Source organism: Artemia franciscana, chromosome 15 (genome assembly GCF_032884065.1).
Source record: "Artemia franciscana chromosome 15, ASM3288406v1, whole genome shotgun sequence".
In the NCBI taxonomy this organism is placed as follows: domain Eukaryota; kingdom Metazoa; phylum Arthropoda; class Branchiopoda; order Anostraca; family Artemiidae; genus Artemia; species Artemia franciscana.
In genome coordinates, this window is record NC_088877.1 from 5,611,583 (window position 1) to 5,628,005 (window position 16,423).

General features: G+C 34.9%; 1 protein-coding gene across 1 annotated transcript in view; it reads left to right on the forward strand.

Moving 5' to 3' along the window:
• Positions 1 to 16,423, forward strand: part of LOC136035972 (serine/threonine/tyrosine-interacting-like protein 1) — a 62,443-nt gene that overhangs the window by 36,627 nt on the left and 9,393 nt on the right. The window contains exons 3-4 of the mRNA XM_065717871.1: positions 1,105 to 1,200; positions 9,866 to 10,090. Of these exons, the coding sequence (XP_065573943.1) occupies positions 1,105 to 1,200; positions 9,866 to 10,090 (321 nt within the window). The remainder of the gene's footprint in view (positions 1 to 1,104; positions 1,201 to 9,865; positions 10,091 to 16,423) is intronic.

Genomic DNA, 16,423 nt, shown 5'->3' on the forward strand with positions numbered 1-16,423 from the left:
TGCGTTTTTTACGAAGTTGATAGCTTCTGTTTTTTTCTTTATTGCCACTCAATAGCATAAGTGTCAGTTTTTGTAGGTTCCAGTTTCTTTTTTTCCTTTTTTCGTAATTGACCAAGTAACCCCTAGAAAGGACACCTTACTCGCAAAAAAAGGACATGTCATTGTTTTTTGGAGATAGCACCTCCCACTTTCCAAAAAAAAGAACATCGTTTTATACTTGTGATGGACCATTTTTATGTCCACTTCCTTAGTCTACAACCCTGTACGTTGTAGGCTAAGGGTGTGTTTCATCTATCTCGCTTAGGAGTAGGGATGCCGATTTCAGATATGTTAGTAAGTGAGTTTTCTCTATCGAATGGCATAAAAATCGTTTTGTTGCACTTTGTTCAAAGTTTATTTCTTCATAAGAAAACTATACGTGGTAAAGAAGCTACGTAAGCCCTATGGCCATCCTCGTCTTGAGTTTGGAATGGCAGTGGCATTCCCGCAATTTAAAATAGATGCTAGAGCTCTAGAAAAGTTTTACCACCCTTTCTGCCACAGCAGAAAACTCTATCTGGCCTGGTCTGGAAGAAGAGGGTGACAAAACATTTTCGGTGTCGGAATTGTGCCACTGCAGAATGGCTTGATAGAAAAGAACATCCGGGCAGCCACTGTAGACTCATTCAAGGCTAGAATTGAAAGAGATTGTGCCAACGCTCACTGGAAGCTGAACATTTTTTTTGTGAAAGCTTAGGATATTCTAAGCCTAATGCGTTCCAGCAGCTTAAACAGTTCCAAATTAACAACCGACATTTCTTTTGAATCACTCATGAATCACATGTGTAAGCGTATAAGATTTTGGAGACATAACGATGATTAAGACGCTTGTGCTGAAGGTATTAGAAGCTTTGTTGATGATGGTGTTCGGGATGGAACAAATTTTGGTAAAACTAGTGATAAACTGTTGGCTTTGGTGGTCAAGATGATATTCTTGGTAATATTAATAATTTATCACCGAAATAAAGATGATACGCGATGATGATGTGTTTAGTTTACGTTTAGTGTATATTAAATCGTTGTATCTAATCAAATCAAATTTAGAAGCTAATTTTTTTTTATTAGATGCTTAAGTTGGACCCTGTTTGTCTCATCGGTGGAATAGCCGATGTTGGAAGAAGAGCCCCTCATATGTTAACTGGTCAATCAATCATTTTACAGGTATGATTCAATATTTCACATTAAACAATCTTCTTCCTAGTTACATCTAACTCTTTAATATTTGTAATCTCTAACAAACGAACTGTCCTTCATAACTATTTGTGCGAGTTATCTTCATCACAATATTGTTGATCTATCAAAGTTTTGATGTTGTGGGGTTACAAGGGTGACACATTTGTTGCCCTCTGAATGCAAGGCTATTTCTTTGGACAGCACAATCATCAGGATTTAACCTTTTACAACTATCATTCAATGTGTCAATAGACTTTCAGCTGGACGCTTCTCCAACATCTAGCGGACATAATGGGCTATATATATATATATATATATATATATATATATATATATATATATATATATATATATATATATATATATATATATATATATATATATATATATATATATATATATATATATATGAGGTCCCACCCTATGGGGTGAGTAAGCAAATACTAGTGCTTGGAATTATGGTAGCGTGTACTAGTATTCAACGTGTGAATAGGTTCACTTTTCTATCTACTATGGCAACAGTCTATCTGTTTCCTAAGGCCTATTATAAGTCACAATCTCTCCCAACAAGGAACTTTATTTGAGAAGGAGTATGTAAAAAACAGGTAAAGAAATATAAAGTGGAAAGAAGTTGAGCTGGAGAGTTCTTTCTGGTTGATGAAAAATCCTTGCTTACGCGAAGAAATATAAATCTGGAAATAAAAAACTTACGTTAAATCTTGTAAATACACATGACAGGCTGTCCCTCGTATTAATTGAAAAGTTAGTATCCAAGAAAGAATGATGATCCAAGAGGAAAGTAGATAAGCCAAATCAAAGTAGCAGGGCTGTTATATCTATCTGTCGTCCAGAAATTGTGAATCAGAATTCCCCGAATATTGTTCTAACATTCGCTTTTATGGGTCGCCCTCTCCGGTCCGGTTTTGTAATAAATTAAAGCTTTAAGTTTGACTATAGGTTGAAGGTTATCTAACGCTCGAGGTAAATACGGGCAGACAAATAAAAATGGGTAAACAAGGGTTTGAAGGTGACAGCCTGTTGAACTTGATCATAGGTGAAGGTTACCCGTCTAAAAATAAAACTGGTAAATAATGGGTAAACAAGAATTTGAGGATGTCAGCCTGTCGTATAGCTATGTCTTATAGTGTATGTTATATTATACAATATAATATAAGGCAATAAATAAATAATAGAAAGGGACTTCTCATATATATATATATATATATATATATATATATATATATATTTGCTATAAATCTCTATTTGCTCGATGTCCCCAGCAATATAAATGACGATGAACTTTGCGCACTGATTCGGAAATGTGTCAGTTCAAAATAGATTGGCAATACCCGCTCGTTTGGATTGAAATTTGAAACCAAAGTTGACCTTATGAAGGCCATAAAAAATCCCCCCAGTCATAGACTATGAGAGGATCAAAGTAGCTGAGTATCTCACCCTCCCTGAGGGATGTTTCAAGTGTCAATGTTACGGTCATGTATCCATCAGCTGCAAAAATGAAGCTATTTGCGCAGTCTGCGGTGATCATGGTCATTCAAGCTCCAAAACCTCCTTGTTTGACAACCTCCTTGTCAAACACCTAAGATATGTGCATAGTGCAGATCACATGTTACAGCTTCAAATGTCCAGTCTCCCCTTAAGGACTTTTAAGCAAAGTTAAGTCAGCATAATGGCTCGAGCCTTAAGTTTCTTATCGTAGAATATCAATGGTGAAGTGGTTGGCAAAGGCCTAGTCCTCTCTGAATTTTAAGTACAAATGAAATAATTTTTCTGCAAAAACATTTTTATCCACAAAAACATTTTATATTTTATCGAAAGGAAAAATCTACTCTACATTTCACAGAATTCTTATCTCTTATTTAATCCAGCAAAAATGGACAAGTGCCGTGGCCGACCTTCAAGCGGATTAGCTATCATTTCGCAATTTCCCCCTCAATCTCCTTGAGTTCAATGATCATTTTAGTGCTGCTGAATTTTTGGACCTAATCTGTGTAAATGTTTACCTGCCAACTAATTACAGCTTTTTGCAATCAGAGAATAATTTTATAAATGCTTGCAAAAGGCTAGCGATTCTTAGCAAGAGAGTTTCAAAGCGTCCAAATGCTCAAGTTGTGATCGCAGTAGACCATAATTGTGACTTAAAAGATAGTTCATCGCCAAGAACACAACTCCTTCTGAATTCTCTCCCCCCTTACTGCTCATTTGCCACAAAAACAGAAACTTTCACGTTTATAGGTGTCCTGTCAGCGACTTCTAACCTTGATCATTTTATTGCATCTTTCCCCTGTGAAACTGTCAAGGTAATTAGTAATGGCTTTTATTTGGATCACCTTCTAATACATTTGAAAATAAATGATTCGTTTAATGCCTCTAAACAGCAGGATAAAAAGTCGTTTTATATAAAAGACTGGAAAAAAGTTAACCACGAGAGGTTTCGTCTTGAATGCAATAAAAGTGCTCTTTCATTTGTTGTGCATACACTCGGGCCTTAGCGAAAAAGAAATAGCCATCAGACTTACCACCTATCTTGCAGAAATTAACCATGCATTAAATAATTTCTTAGACCACACTGCTTTTCTATTTATGAAAAATTAAGCAGAAAGAAAAAGGGTCTTAATTTCGACACAGCAGTGAACAAAAAATAAAATATAAAAACCAAACTACACTTTAACTGAAAGAATATAAATATTCCGAATATTTCGGCCCCATATCTGGAGCCTTTCTCAACGAAAAAAAACATACAAACGACAAAAAAGAAACATTTTTTTTAATGAGATAACACATAAAAAAAACGAAAAAAAAACAACAAAAAACACGACACACGAAAAAAAAACAATAAATAAATAAGAAACAACTCACATTATGAGCAAAACCCCCAGCACTGATGGTAGCAACTTAAGAAAAAACCAAAGCAAATGTTTATAATGAAACCATGGGTCTCTCTCCTCTCCAACAATTGGTGTATAAATGGGAATCTATTAAAAGTGAAAATTATATTTACTATAATTTTACTATATTACTATAACAACTATAACTACTATAATTATTACTGCTATAACTGTAGCTGTAACTATTATTATAACTGTAACTATAACTATTTATTACTGTAACTACTATAGTCACTGTAACTTTATAATTAAAATTAAATATAATTTTCATTTTTAATAGATTCCAATTTATGCACCAATTGTTGCAGAGGAGAGAGACCCATGGTTTCATTATAAATATTTGCTTTGGTTTTGTCTTAAGCTATTACAATCAGTGCTGAGAGTTTTGTTTATAATGTGAGTTGTTTCTTAATTATTTATCCTTTTTTTTAGTGTGTTTAGTTGTCGTGGGTTTTTTTGGTTGTTTTTTTGTGTTATGTTTTGAAAAAAACATTTTTTTTTCTTTTTTTGTATCGTTTGTATTTTTTTTTTCGTTGAGACAAGCTCCCGGACGTAAGGCCGAAATATTCGGAATATTTTAATTTTTTTAGTTACAGTGTAGTTTTGTTTTCATAATTTATTTTTTGTTCACTGCTTTGTCGAAACTAAAACCCGATTTCTCTTTGCTTAATTTTTCGTAAACATGCATTAAAGTGTGCTGAAGCTTCGTCCCCCTACAACGGTGACGCCGGGGGGCACAGGGGGATATATAAATGACGACGGGGACACAGGGAATGTTTGATTAGCAGTCAACATCAACAAAGGTCAGGCAATCATTAGAATAATGAGGTATAGATCTGAATTGGGATTGTTTTTTCCATGGACAATTATATGTTGCATGTTCAAGAGTCGGTAAACCTGACAATCTATTTATATGCAAAGAATGTTGTATATTCACAAGTTTTACGTAGTTAAAAACATTTTTACGTAGTTATATATATATACATATATATATATATATATATATATATATATATATATATATATATATATATATATATATATATATATATATATATATATATATATATATATATATATGTCTATATTCACAGGTGGGACACAGGGACACAACTACAAAGGAGCGTAACTAAAGAAAATCAACCAAAGATTTCACTAAGTATTTCAAGATAATTCTTTCGGTATTTATTTTAAAGATCGTTATAATGAACACTAAATTTTTTTAAATTGCCAAGTTAATTTATTTGCAAAATAAACCTCTTAAAATCAATTTTTGGCTTGAAATTTTACATTTATTTGTAAAATCAATATAGTTACTATAAACCCTTGCATATCTAAGTAACTGTGAGTAAAATGCTGAATATGTGATATTTGAGTGTATATTACTTTCAGGGTGTAAGTATGAAATTCAGACATATGTTCCATAATATCTGGAGAGAAGCCTTTTTTATACTATTTTCTACGAAATTCAGAACAACACTATAGACGGGCAATCCAGTCGTCCAAACCATCAGCACTGAACGCTGAATAAATACTGAATGAAGGAGCATAGGAACAAGGAAAATGAAATGACACCCTCAACTGTTCCCAGCAATTTACGGGTAATTTAATACCGGCGGGCACAATAAGTCGCTTGCGCAAAGCTCCCTCCCCTTTTCAGCTAGTTCCTAGTACGCATCTTAATGATACGAAATAAAAAATGGAGCTAAAAAATTAATACTATAGATGTTGGGCCAATCTACCTAAGAAATAAAGATGGCACTGGTGAAAATACCCAGGGAGAAAGGCCTATTCCAATAATCGTAGAATTCTTAAAAACAACAATTAGCAAAAAGTATATCTTTAGAGGTAAACAACAATATAAATTAACCTCAAAACAATTCAGGAATTTTTTCCAGTTAATAACAAAGTAGTAATTACTGTTACTACTAGTAACAACTCACCAAATCATCAAGCCGCTTGAGGCCAACACATATACGCTTGCTCCTCCTCCATCCCAATATGTTCAAAGCCTCCCTTTTTACACCCTCCCAGGAAGTTCCCATTTCCGTTAAATCTTTATTCATGATGTCCTCCCACCCAAGACGAGAACGACTTAGTTTCCATTTAGCCCTAGATGGTTGGCCGAAAAGGACAATCTTCGGCAATCTGTCACCCTTCATCCGCACAACGTGTCCTAGCCGTTTCAACCTTTCTTTCAGTATAGCCCTAGAAAGCAGGATCGAACCACATTTTTCGTACAGCCTTCTGTTTTAAATACGGTCATTCAGTCTGATACCCACAACAATCCGTAGGCAATTTCTCTGGAAAACATCCAAGATATTTTCATCCGCTTTTTGGAGCACCCGGGCTTCAGATTCATATTTGGCCACTGTCATCATTATACCTTCTAATATTATAATCTTGGTTTGCAGACTTAGATTTCTATTCTTCCAAACTTTTTATTTAACTGGGAAAAACACCCTGAGCCTTGGCTTTTCTACTTTTAACGTCTTCTCTGCTTCCACCGTCTTTACTAATAATGCCACTAAGGTATGTCAAGCAGCCCACCTGACTAATCTTTTCGCTGCCAAACGTCAACTTTCCATCTTAACTTATTCCTGTCCGATGATTACCACACTCACTCTTATCACACTTCTTATACGGTGGTTTAATCAAGGTTTTCCTAGAATCGTTAGGTACTTCACCTTTTTCAAAAATCATATTCATAATCTTCAGCAGCTTATTCGAAACCTCAGAGCCACCATATATAAGAAACTCATTTACCCCACTGCCAGCAGCTGGAGCCTTATTATTTCTTAATTCTTTTAGTATAGTCGCTAATTATTCCTCACAAAACAAATCTTCCTTCACGTCCAAGGTATTTTAGACTTTTTTAAGTCTCTCTATATCTGTTCCTGCAACTCTATTTCGGTTTAGCGCATTCTCAAAATTTTCTGTCTATCTCATTATCACTAATTGTGGTCCGTTCATATCTTTAACTCGCCAATTCTGGATTGACTATTCCATCTCAATTTATTAACATGCCAGTACAGTATTTTACTATTATGCCGTCTAGCTGTATCGTCCAGGTACTCGGAAATTTTATATATGGCCTCCACTTCACACCTCCTTATTTCATATTTTGATGCTTTCTCCGCTTTCTTAATATTCTTTTTGTTTTCAAATGATCTATCACTCAAATAATTCTTGTACAAGCCACTTCTTCTCTCTATTAAATATAAGGCTTTTTCACTAATATTCCTTGCGGCAGTCCTAACTTTCTTCCCCAAGACACCATCAGAAGCTTAAAAAATTCTTTTTTATTTATTTATTATTCCTACCATCTTCCATATTGTCAAATTTTAAACTTTCAAGTTAAGTATTCAGTTGCTCCTGAAATGGGTTTCTCAAATTCCCATTCTGGAGTTTATTAACATCGCAACTTCCCAGGAGGTAGTTACCCTTCCAAAATTTCAGCTATAAATTAACCGTAGACGCCACTAGATGGTGATCTTTACTTTTAAAATCAGAAACAGCACTCCTATATACCTTAGTATCTTGTATTGATCCTAGCAGTTTTCGGTTTACTATAACGTAATCAATAAGGTTTGCTGAATTACCATCACGTGAATACCATTTTAAGTTATGGGTCATTTTATGACCAGACACTGCATTGGTTATAAATGGATTGTTATACCTACAGAATTTTAACTCAGCCACAATAATATTGAATATGCTTATAGATAGCCTTAGAAGTCAAGGTACTTCTCGATTTAACATTTAAGGCTAATGAGCTTAAGTAACCTTGAATGTTCTTCCTATGTTTTTTTTTCTTAAAGAAAATCATTCTAGTTGGAAGGTCTGTTCCGTAGGAAAAATTGTGACTATACTCTCATTGTATTAAAAATTCAAATAAAAGACTTGAATGTTGTACGCAGCACGCGACCATAGTTCGACTCTGATCTTTAAGTTATGATTCTACGAGAAGTTCCATTAATGCAACATGGTTCGCTCTTTCAAATTATATTTGGAATGTAAAAAAAAAAAAAAAAAAAAAAAAAAAAAAAAAAAAAAAAAAAAAAAAAATTCAACTTTAGACACTCTTCCTAAATAGAGTTTAATAAAAGATGTTACTAAGATATCTGGCAACTATGCAAACCAATCCACTCCATAAATCTAGAAAACACCTAAACAATAAAATTCAGTAAGATTTTCACAATAAGATATTTGATCAATATTCGTCGATTCAAGGTTTTAGTAGGATGGAAGTTCCACCCCATAATAGATACAATATTATGAAAGTTTTTAATCAATTCACTTGAATAGCATTCGTCCTCCCCTTCACCCAAAATCCAATATTATTAAAATTTTAAACTTATTCTTTATTATCCTATTAATATATTCTATTGATATAATGTTGCATCTAAATTCTGTATTATTAAAATTTTACGTATTACCAAAAGACTATTATTAATATTTGGTATCCATTTTTATCAATCTAGTTTAATAAAAGCGAGCAGGCTGGCCTTCTACAATTCTGGAAAAATAAATAAAGACTTCTCCACCCTTACATAAGGTATGAAAATATAAACTGATAAAAATTACCAAATCATGGACTAAAACTGCCAAAATCATGGCAAAAATAAATCCTCTAATTCTTATAAAATTACTTTGCAGACTGTTAAGAGCTCAAAGCTTGTCCCACTTTTTGTATTTCCTCAAATAGAAGAATTTAAAAAAAATTAAAAAAGAAATGTAAGCTTATATGATGTTTTAATTTCCCGGACTTGTGTCTAAATTAGATATTTAAAATTGATTGTTTAAAAATAATGAGTTTCTACCTTTGAATACATCTTTAGAAGAAGGTGCTCAAACAGCATCTTTTGAAAAGATGAAAGTAAGTTTTGAAAAATTTGAAAAAAGATTGCTTTTAAAATTCAATTTTGTTAAAGAAGAAACATCTGATAAAAATACACCACATATGGGGTTTAACGAAACTAAACTGATTATTTCAAAAGGGTATTGCGTTATTTGCGTTTTTGAGAAAGAAACTTTAACTGCTGAGATTTTCAGAAATTTATATTATTATATATTAGACGTTCAGTTGATTTCTATTAAATGTTTTCAGTCGTCTGTATGATTTAGGTGATTTTTAATTATTTTTTTTGTCGATGCACGGTTATACATTTGGTTTTCCGTAAAGCCAAAATGACACAATACTGTCTAGAGGGTTTAGTGGAAGCAATAGCCCTACTCCTGTTTGCGGTAACTTCTATCCGTTGAAATTTTTACTTGATTATTCATTTTAAATTTTACTTTTTTGGGGCTTATCTATATCAGTATCTGTTATCTTTACATCTGATTTGATTATTTATCTTTATTTCAGTTCATTTTTTTTCTTTTTTATTCATTGTTAAAAGTTTTTGGTCGTCTTTAGGTTGAATTATAGGACTCTATTTTTGTTCGTTTTAAGTTTTCATATAGCTCTTTACTTTTCCCTGAAAAGTAAAGAGCCATGTAGGTCGCATAGGTCAATTTCGAAAGATTCCAACTTTCTATCCTTACGAATCAATAGCTTGTATTAAAATGAAACCGGTCCCTAAAATGAATGTAAAACAGTGTGGTATTTCGCTTTAATTTTAGTACCACTATTTGCCTTATTCACGCTATTGTCCAAAATTGAAGGGTCGTTATTCAGCTTTAAGACTTAACATTGCACAAAAATAAAACTCTAGCGTTTTTACTTATTGAAATTATTTTAATAGGAGCAACTTGCCGCTTTAAATTGGTTCCCTTCCATCATTGATGACGGCCTCTGGCAAGGAAGAATCGAACAGGGAGCAAATTCACTGGTTCTCCATAAACTTGGAATAACACATCTCTTAACAATAGGAGATACTCGACCAGTACTGGCTCTTCCTGGAATGACGTGTTTGACAATCAAGTGGAGCGACAAGACGAATGATGATGAAGTTCTGAAGACTATTAAGGTTTGATAGCTCTTGTTTTAATAATCAAGTTTTTTTTCAACATTGCCAAGTAATCATTAAAAAGCAGGGCTTTATTATTTTACGTTCTGTGTATGTTTGTTGTATTAGCATTCGTATGTTAGTTCAGTACTAGATTCTTGTTGAGTGTTTTATTGTCTCTTAAGACATTATGCATAAGAAACAAGAAGACCAATAGGGATTTTTTTTATATAAGGCAGAGGAATACAACTTCAAATGAATATTTCGACCCTATATCCAAGGTCCGTCCTCAGCAAAACAAATGAAAAATAAAACCGAAAAAGAGCTCACATTAAAATACAATTTTTAAAACTAAAATATTTTCTCAAAATAATCCTAACATCAATATTTAAGGATATTTCAACCAGGATTGGTACATTAAGCGAAGGGAAAAAGACAGTTCATTCAAATGGAATAAAAAAAAATTACAAATAAGCACTTAAAGCTAATTTTGTCTTTCTGGCAGCCAGCCTAGAAGTTCGGTATGTCCATAACAGGTTGAGTGGTATTGTTTACTGGAATTTTAATATAATTTCCTAAATCATTTTGATTAAATTTGTATATAGGACATTAAATGAATATTCTTCCTAATCCCTATTTAAACGAAATATTACTATTTATTTAATTCTAATTTCAATTGCATCTCAAACAACCTGTTTTATGCCTAAATCATTGCTAATAAGAGAAGTTTCTTCAAAAAGCATTTTATGGCTAGGATTATCAGACGTTCGAAGTGATCGAGCAGAGACGGCGAGCGAGACTACAAGGAGATATGACACTCTACAGACAGCTAAAAGAACAGCGCAACTCTATGCTTCAAAAAGACAAGAAAGACTTACATGAAGGCAAAACCACTGAGCTCAAGCAAGCTGCTCAAAAGAAAGACATAGGCGCAACATTCAAGATCTTGCGTGAGCTGACTAGCCAACACACCATGGTGTCCACAAGCCTGAAAGCAGCGAATGGAGAAACCATATACGATCAGCCACAATGTCTTGGTGTATGGAAGAAACACTTCGACATACTGCTCAACTCAGATCCACCCGATTGCATTGACCCAGGGCTTGTTGCTGCGGCTGCAGAAGCTACCGCTACCCTTGACGGTGATCTTATTTAAGGAGATCAGATCGGCCGTAAAGAAACTTAAAAAGAATAAGGCAGCCGGCACTTGTGGCATCACTTCTGAGCTACTCACAACAGGCGGCCCTATAATGATACTCTGGCTGCAGATGGTGTTCATAATAATCTGGCGCACTGAAGTTATACCATCAGAGTTGAAGAACGGAATCCTTGTGCTAGCATTAAGCGCAAGAGCAGCATGAAGGACTGCAGCAACTACCACGGTATCACCCTACTGTCAACCTGCAACGAGTTTCTACATGCTTTGTGCCGCCCCCAACAAGCCAAATTCATGCAGGGAAGATTGACAATTGAGCAGATTCACACGGTTAGACAGATCGTTGAGAGGACAGTGGGACTCAACAAACAAGCCTACATAGCTTTCATTGACTTTCGCTCTACCTTTGACACTGTTGACGGATCGTCTCTTTGGCTAATCCTGAAAAATGCGGGCCTACCCACAAAGATTGTCAGCCTATTCAAAGAACTTTACAGCAACACGGAAAGCGCCGTCCTGGTAAACGGTAAGCTTTCTTATTCCTTCCCGATACAGAATATAGTACGGCAAGGATGCGCTGCTGCACCCGAAATGTTTAACTGCGTCATTGACCACATCCTGAGCGAGGCGTACCATACCCACCCTTTCGGCATCAGTTATGCCTGGAGGACTCTGTCCAATGTTGCCTTCGTGGACGATGTAGCTGTCCTTAGTGACAGTCTCGACCAACTTAAGCCTGAAATCGAGACGCTCTCCTCCACAGCCTCTAGAGTTTGGCTGCAAATTAACTGGAAGAAAACAAAGATCGTGCCCATAGAAAATATCGCGTCAGCACCACTTTCAACTGTTGAGATCGACGGCCAAGCTGTCGATGTGGTAAGGCAGTTCACATATGTCAGATCAATTATATGCTCAAGTGGCACACTTGATGCCGAAATCTCAGCCAGATCAGCCAAGACAAGCTCTGTGTTCGGACGACTCCTGAGAGCAGTCCTCCACAAACCGCAAATTAGCCACCATGTCAAAGCCCGAATTTTCAGCGCCACAGTCTCAACCATGATGCTGTACTCATCTGAGACCTAGCCGATAACCCAAACACAGCTAAGAAGAATTGATCCTGTTCAGGCTAGACCCCTTCGTGGAGTTGAAGGCTTCAAATGGTATGAAAAGATCCGCAATACTGAGATCCTGAAGACCTTCAAGCTGGCGAACCTCTCTACCCAAGGAGAAGCCAGCTCTCTAAGTTTTTACGGCCACCTACTCAGTCTCCCACTAAGTACCCCCGCAAGGATTATCTTAGACTTCAATCCCTCGGAAAATGGCTGGAAATGCCCTCGAGGAAGGCCACGCACTAGATGGGCTGATATAATAAACCAACGCCTGCTCAATCGCAACATCAACCCAAATGAGTCCCCATTCTTAGCCCTGGACAGGGCTACTTGGAGAAGACTGACGGTGTTGTCAACCAGCTCTTTCTACGCTGCCGACCCTGCTGAGCAAGAGCGTTAAGTCAGGTAAGTCAAATATCAAAACTATGACTTCTTAAAGCAAAATCAAAAGAAATATTTGTAACATTAGTTATGTCATCTTTGTGCTGCTGTAGATATTTATCTAAATTGTGATTGGCTCTAGCAAGATATTAGTTGACACAGTCACGTGGTATTTGATAAACCCGGCGAGTAATAAACCCTGGCGAGTAACTGCAGCTACATCGTTACCAGAGTTTAGGAAGTTCATGATTTCAAAATCATTTATAAATAATACATACAATTTAGTTTGTGTGCAAACTTCTGGCGTCAAGTTAGAAGGAAAAGTATAACTTTTTTTGGCTGCCGTGAAGTGTGTTTATAAGACAAGATCTAACTTCCTCTGGGTTAGAAATAGATGAGTGGTTCTTTTGCAAAGAGGATTCTTGAGAGGAAACTATATCTGCCACATGAACTTGTTTTGGTGGAATAATACAATGTTGTTTATGATGGAAAGGCAGTGTGGTCTTCGTCGCTATTTACATCTAGCTTATGCGGAGCGGTTGACCTATGATATCTTTTATCTCATTAGCTTATGAAAAAACGCGCTAATATTATCGATCAACAAAAATTTTGGAATCTTGCAGAAATAAAAACCTCATTAAATCTTTAAGATATGAATTACATTTAAATAACTGGAAAGTAGCGCAATTCACTCAGACACTACGATTAAAAACCTTAGTCCACATTATTAATTACAAAAAAAAATAAATAATATTTTCTCAGAAAGTAAATCTCTGGAAAAATTTTTATCTGAAGATCTGTCCACGGTTGATTATTCTCTGGTTGTTAGATTGGAAAGGAATTTGTTTAGTCAGGATTTTCGCTTGCCTAAGGAACGACTTTATATGAAATTGGAAAGTCTGAGGTACGAATCTCTCTAGAAGAGAGATTCAAAGAAAAGTTCCTGTGGAAAAGTTAGTTTCCTCTCTAGAATCCTCTTTGCACAGAAACTACACATCTATTTCTAGCCCAGATGAAGTTAGATCTTGTCTTCTAAACTCCCTTTACGGCAGAAAAAAAGAGTTTTATTTCCAAGTAATTTGACACCAGGGATTTCGCAAGCCATAAAAATATTGTCTAATCTTCGCAAAAACCCGTTTATTATAATAGCAAAAGCAGACAAAAGCAATTCACTTGTCATGGATACGTTAGATTGTGAAAATAAATTCATTCACACTTCAAAGACAAAAATACATATACTATGACTAACGATCATATTGATAAGTTTGCAAATAAAATTAAAACCAAATTAAAGAATCTAAAACAACATGGTAAAATCACCACACAATTGTACAATAGATTTTTTTCCCCGTGGTGGCTTTTATCCAAAATTTTACGGTTTACCTAAATTACATAAGTAAGGTATTCCCTTAAGGCCAATTGTATCATGTCCGAAAGCTTCTGCTTCCAGAATTGGAAAGCGGCTGCGTACAGCCTTCAAACCTTTGCTTTATTCCATAAATTCGTAGATAAGTAATTCGGTAGATTTAGTGGAAAAACTTAAAAATGTACACATTTCAGAAAATACAAAAGTAGTTTTAACATAGTTTCATGTATACTAATATTCAAATGGCAATATCCAAACAATTATTAAAAAATAAAATAGAAGAAAATTATCATTTAATCGAAGTTTAAACAACAGTAGCAGATTGTGTAGTTTTAATGTCCCTAGCCAAAATTTGTAATAAGCATTCAATGCATTTTCAGTCCAGTAATTTTTTTAGCAACAAATAAAGGGACTCTTAATGGGGGCATCCCTATTTGGGTTATTAGTGAATATCTATGTAGAACACCTTGAAAATTGGGCTTCAAATTTATATTTTTTTAAACATATTTTGGGAGCGTTACATGAATGATCTAATATCACTCTTGAATTATTGGGAAAATAAACTTAGGGGATTTCCAAATCACCTTCGGACATATGTCCGAAATCTAAAGTTTACCCTAAAAATTGAAATTGCAAATAGATTGAACTTTCTGAATGTATTAATTAATCGTAGAATTGATAAAATAGACTTTATAGTTTATAGAAGACCCACACAAAACAACAGATATCTACATTTTAAATCCAATGACCCCCACAATTAAAAGGGCTGTTGTTACCTCTCTTTTCGATTGTGCCCTAAATTTTTCTTTTGAATCTCACATCACAGATGAACCAAACTTTATTGGAGGCATACTTTTTGAAAACGGCTACCTATTGTCTTCATTCTGGTTCTTTTTATTTTATTACACAAAAAACAAGTTTTTTTTAACTGAAAGTAAGGAGCGACATTAAAACTTAAAACTAACAGAAATTACTCCGTGTATGAAAGGGCTTTTCCCCCTCAACACCCCGATCTTTACGCTAAAGTTTGACTCTTTCTATTAACTCTATTTTTTTCAAAAGCAAAAAACTTATTATTAATTTCTGTACGTTTCTGAATTAATGCATGTTTTGATCTTGGCTCTCCGCACATAAATAATTAAAAGGAAATTTGCATATTTTTTTTTGGGGGGGGGGGCTAAATGGCTTTCTCATAGTTTTAATCGTGAGATTTTGAGAAAAAAGGAGCGAGGTAGGAGGCCTAGTTGCCCTCCAGTTTTTTAGATTACTTAAAATGGCAATTAGAACTTCTAATTTTTTACGAACGTTTTGTTAGTAAGAAATATACGGAACTTACGATTTAACTTACGTAACAAACTTCTATATTCATATGTTTTTATTGCGTATATGTGGGGAGGGGGGTTTGCCCCTTCATCAATACCTCGCTCTTTACTCTAAAGCTTAAATTTTGTCCCAATTCCTTAAGAATGACCTCTAAATCACAAAGGCCGTAGAATAAATAGTTGAAATTACTAAAAATACTGTAGCGTAAAGAGCAAGATATTACGAGGAGGTTAACCCCTCATATGCGTAATAATTTCTGTTCGTTTTAAGTTTTAATGCTGCTTCTTACTTTCAGTTGAAAAAACTTTTCATATTTATTTTTTCATTGTTTTTTTTTAAATAATGCTCGAAATTCCTGCGCTCCCTTCATTGGAATTCTCTTCCCCCATGACAATTTTTCCATGGAAAGATATTTCCACATAACCCCCTCAACTTCTTCCCCCCCCAAAAAAAAAACAAAACAAAAAAAAAACCCTGAAAACGTCTGTATACTTCCCAATAACCATTACTATATGTAAACACTGGTCAAAGTTTGTAACTTGCAGCCCCTCCCACTGGGACTGTGGGGGAGTAAGTCATCCGCAAATGCAAAGTTATTAGGTTTTTCGACAATGGTATATAAAATGGCGATATCAGAATTTTTATCCAGTGACTCTGGGGAAAATGAGCGTGGGAGGGGGCCTAAGTGCCCTCTAATTTGTTGGTCACTTAAAAAGGGCACTAGAACTTTTAATTTCCATTAGAATGAGTGCTTTCGTGGCATTCTAGGACCACTGAGTCGATACGATCACCCCTGGAAAAAAAAATAAAATAAAATAAACACGCATCAATGATCTGTCTTCTGGCAAAAATGCGAAATTGCTTATTTTTGTAAATAAAAGCTTGAAACTTCTACAACAGGGGTCTCTGTTATGCTGAATCTGATGATTTGATTTTCGTTAAGATTTTATGACTTTAAGGGGGGTGTCCCCCTATTTTCTCAAGTGAGGCAAATTGTCTAAAGCAACTTCTCAATAATG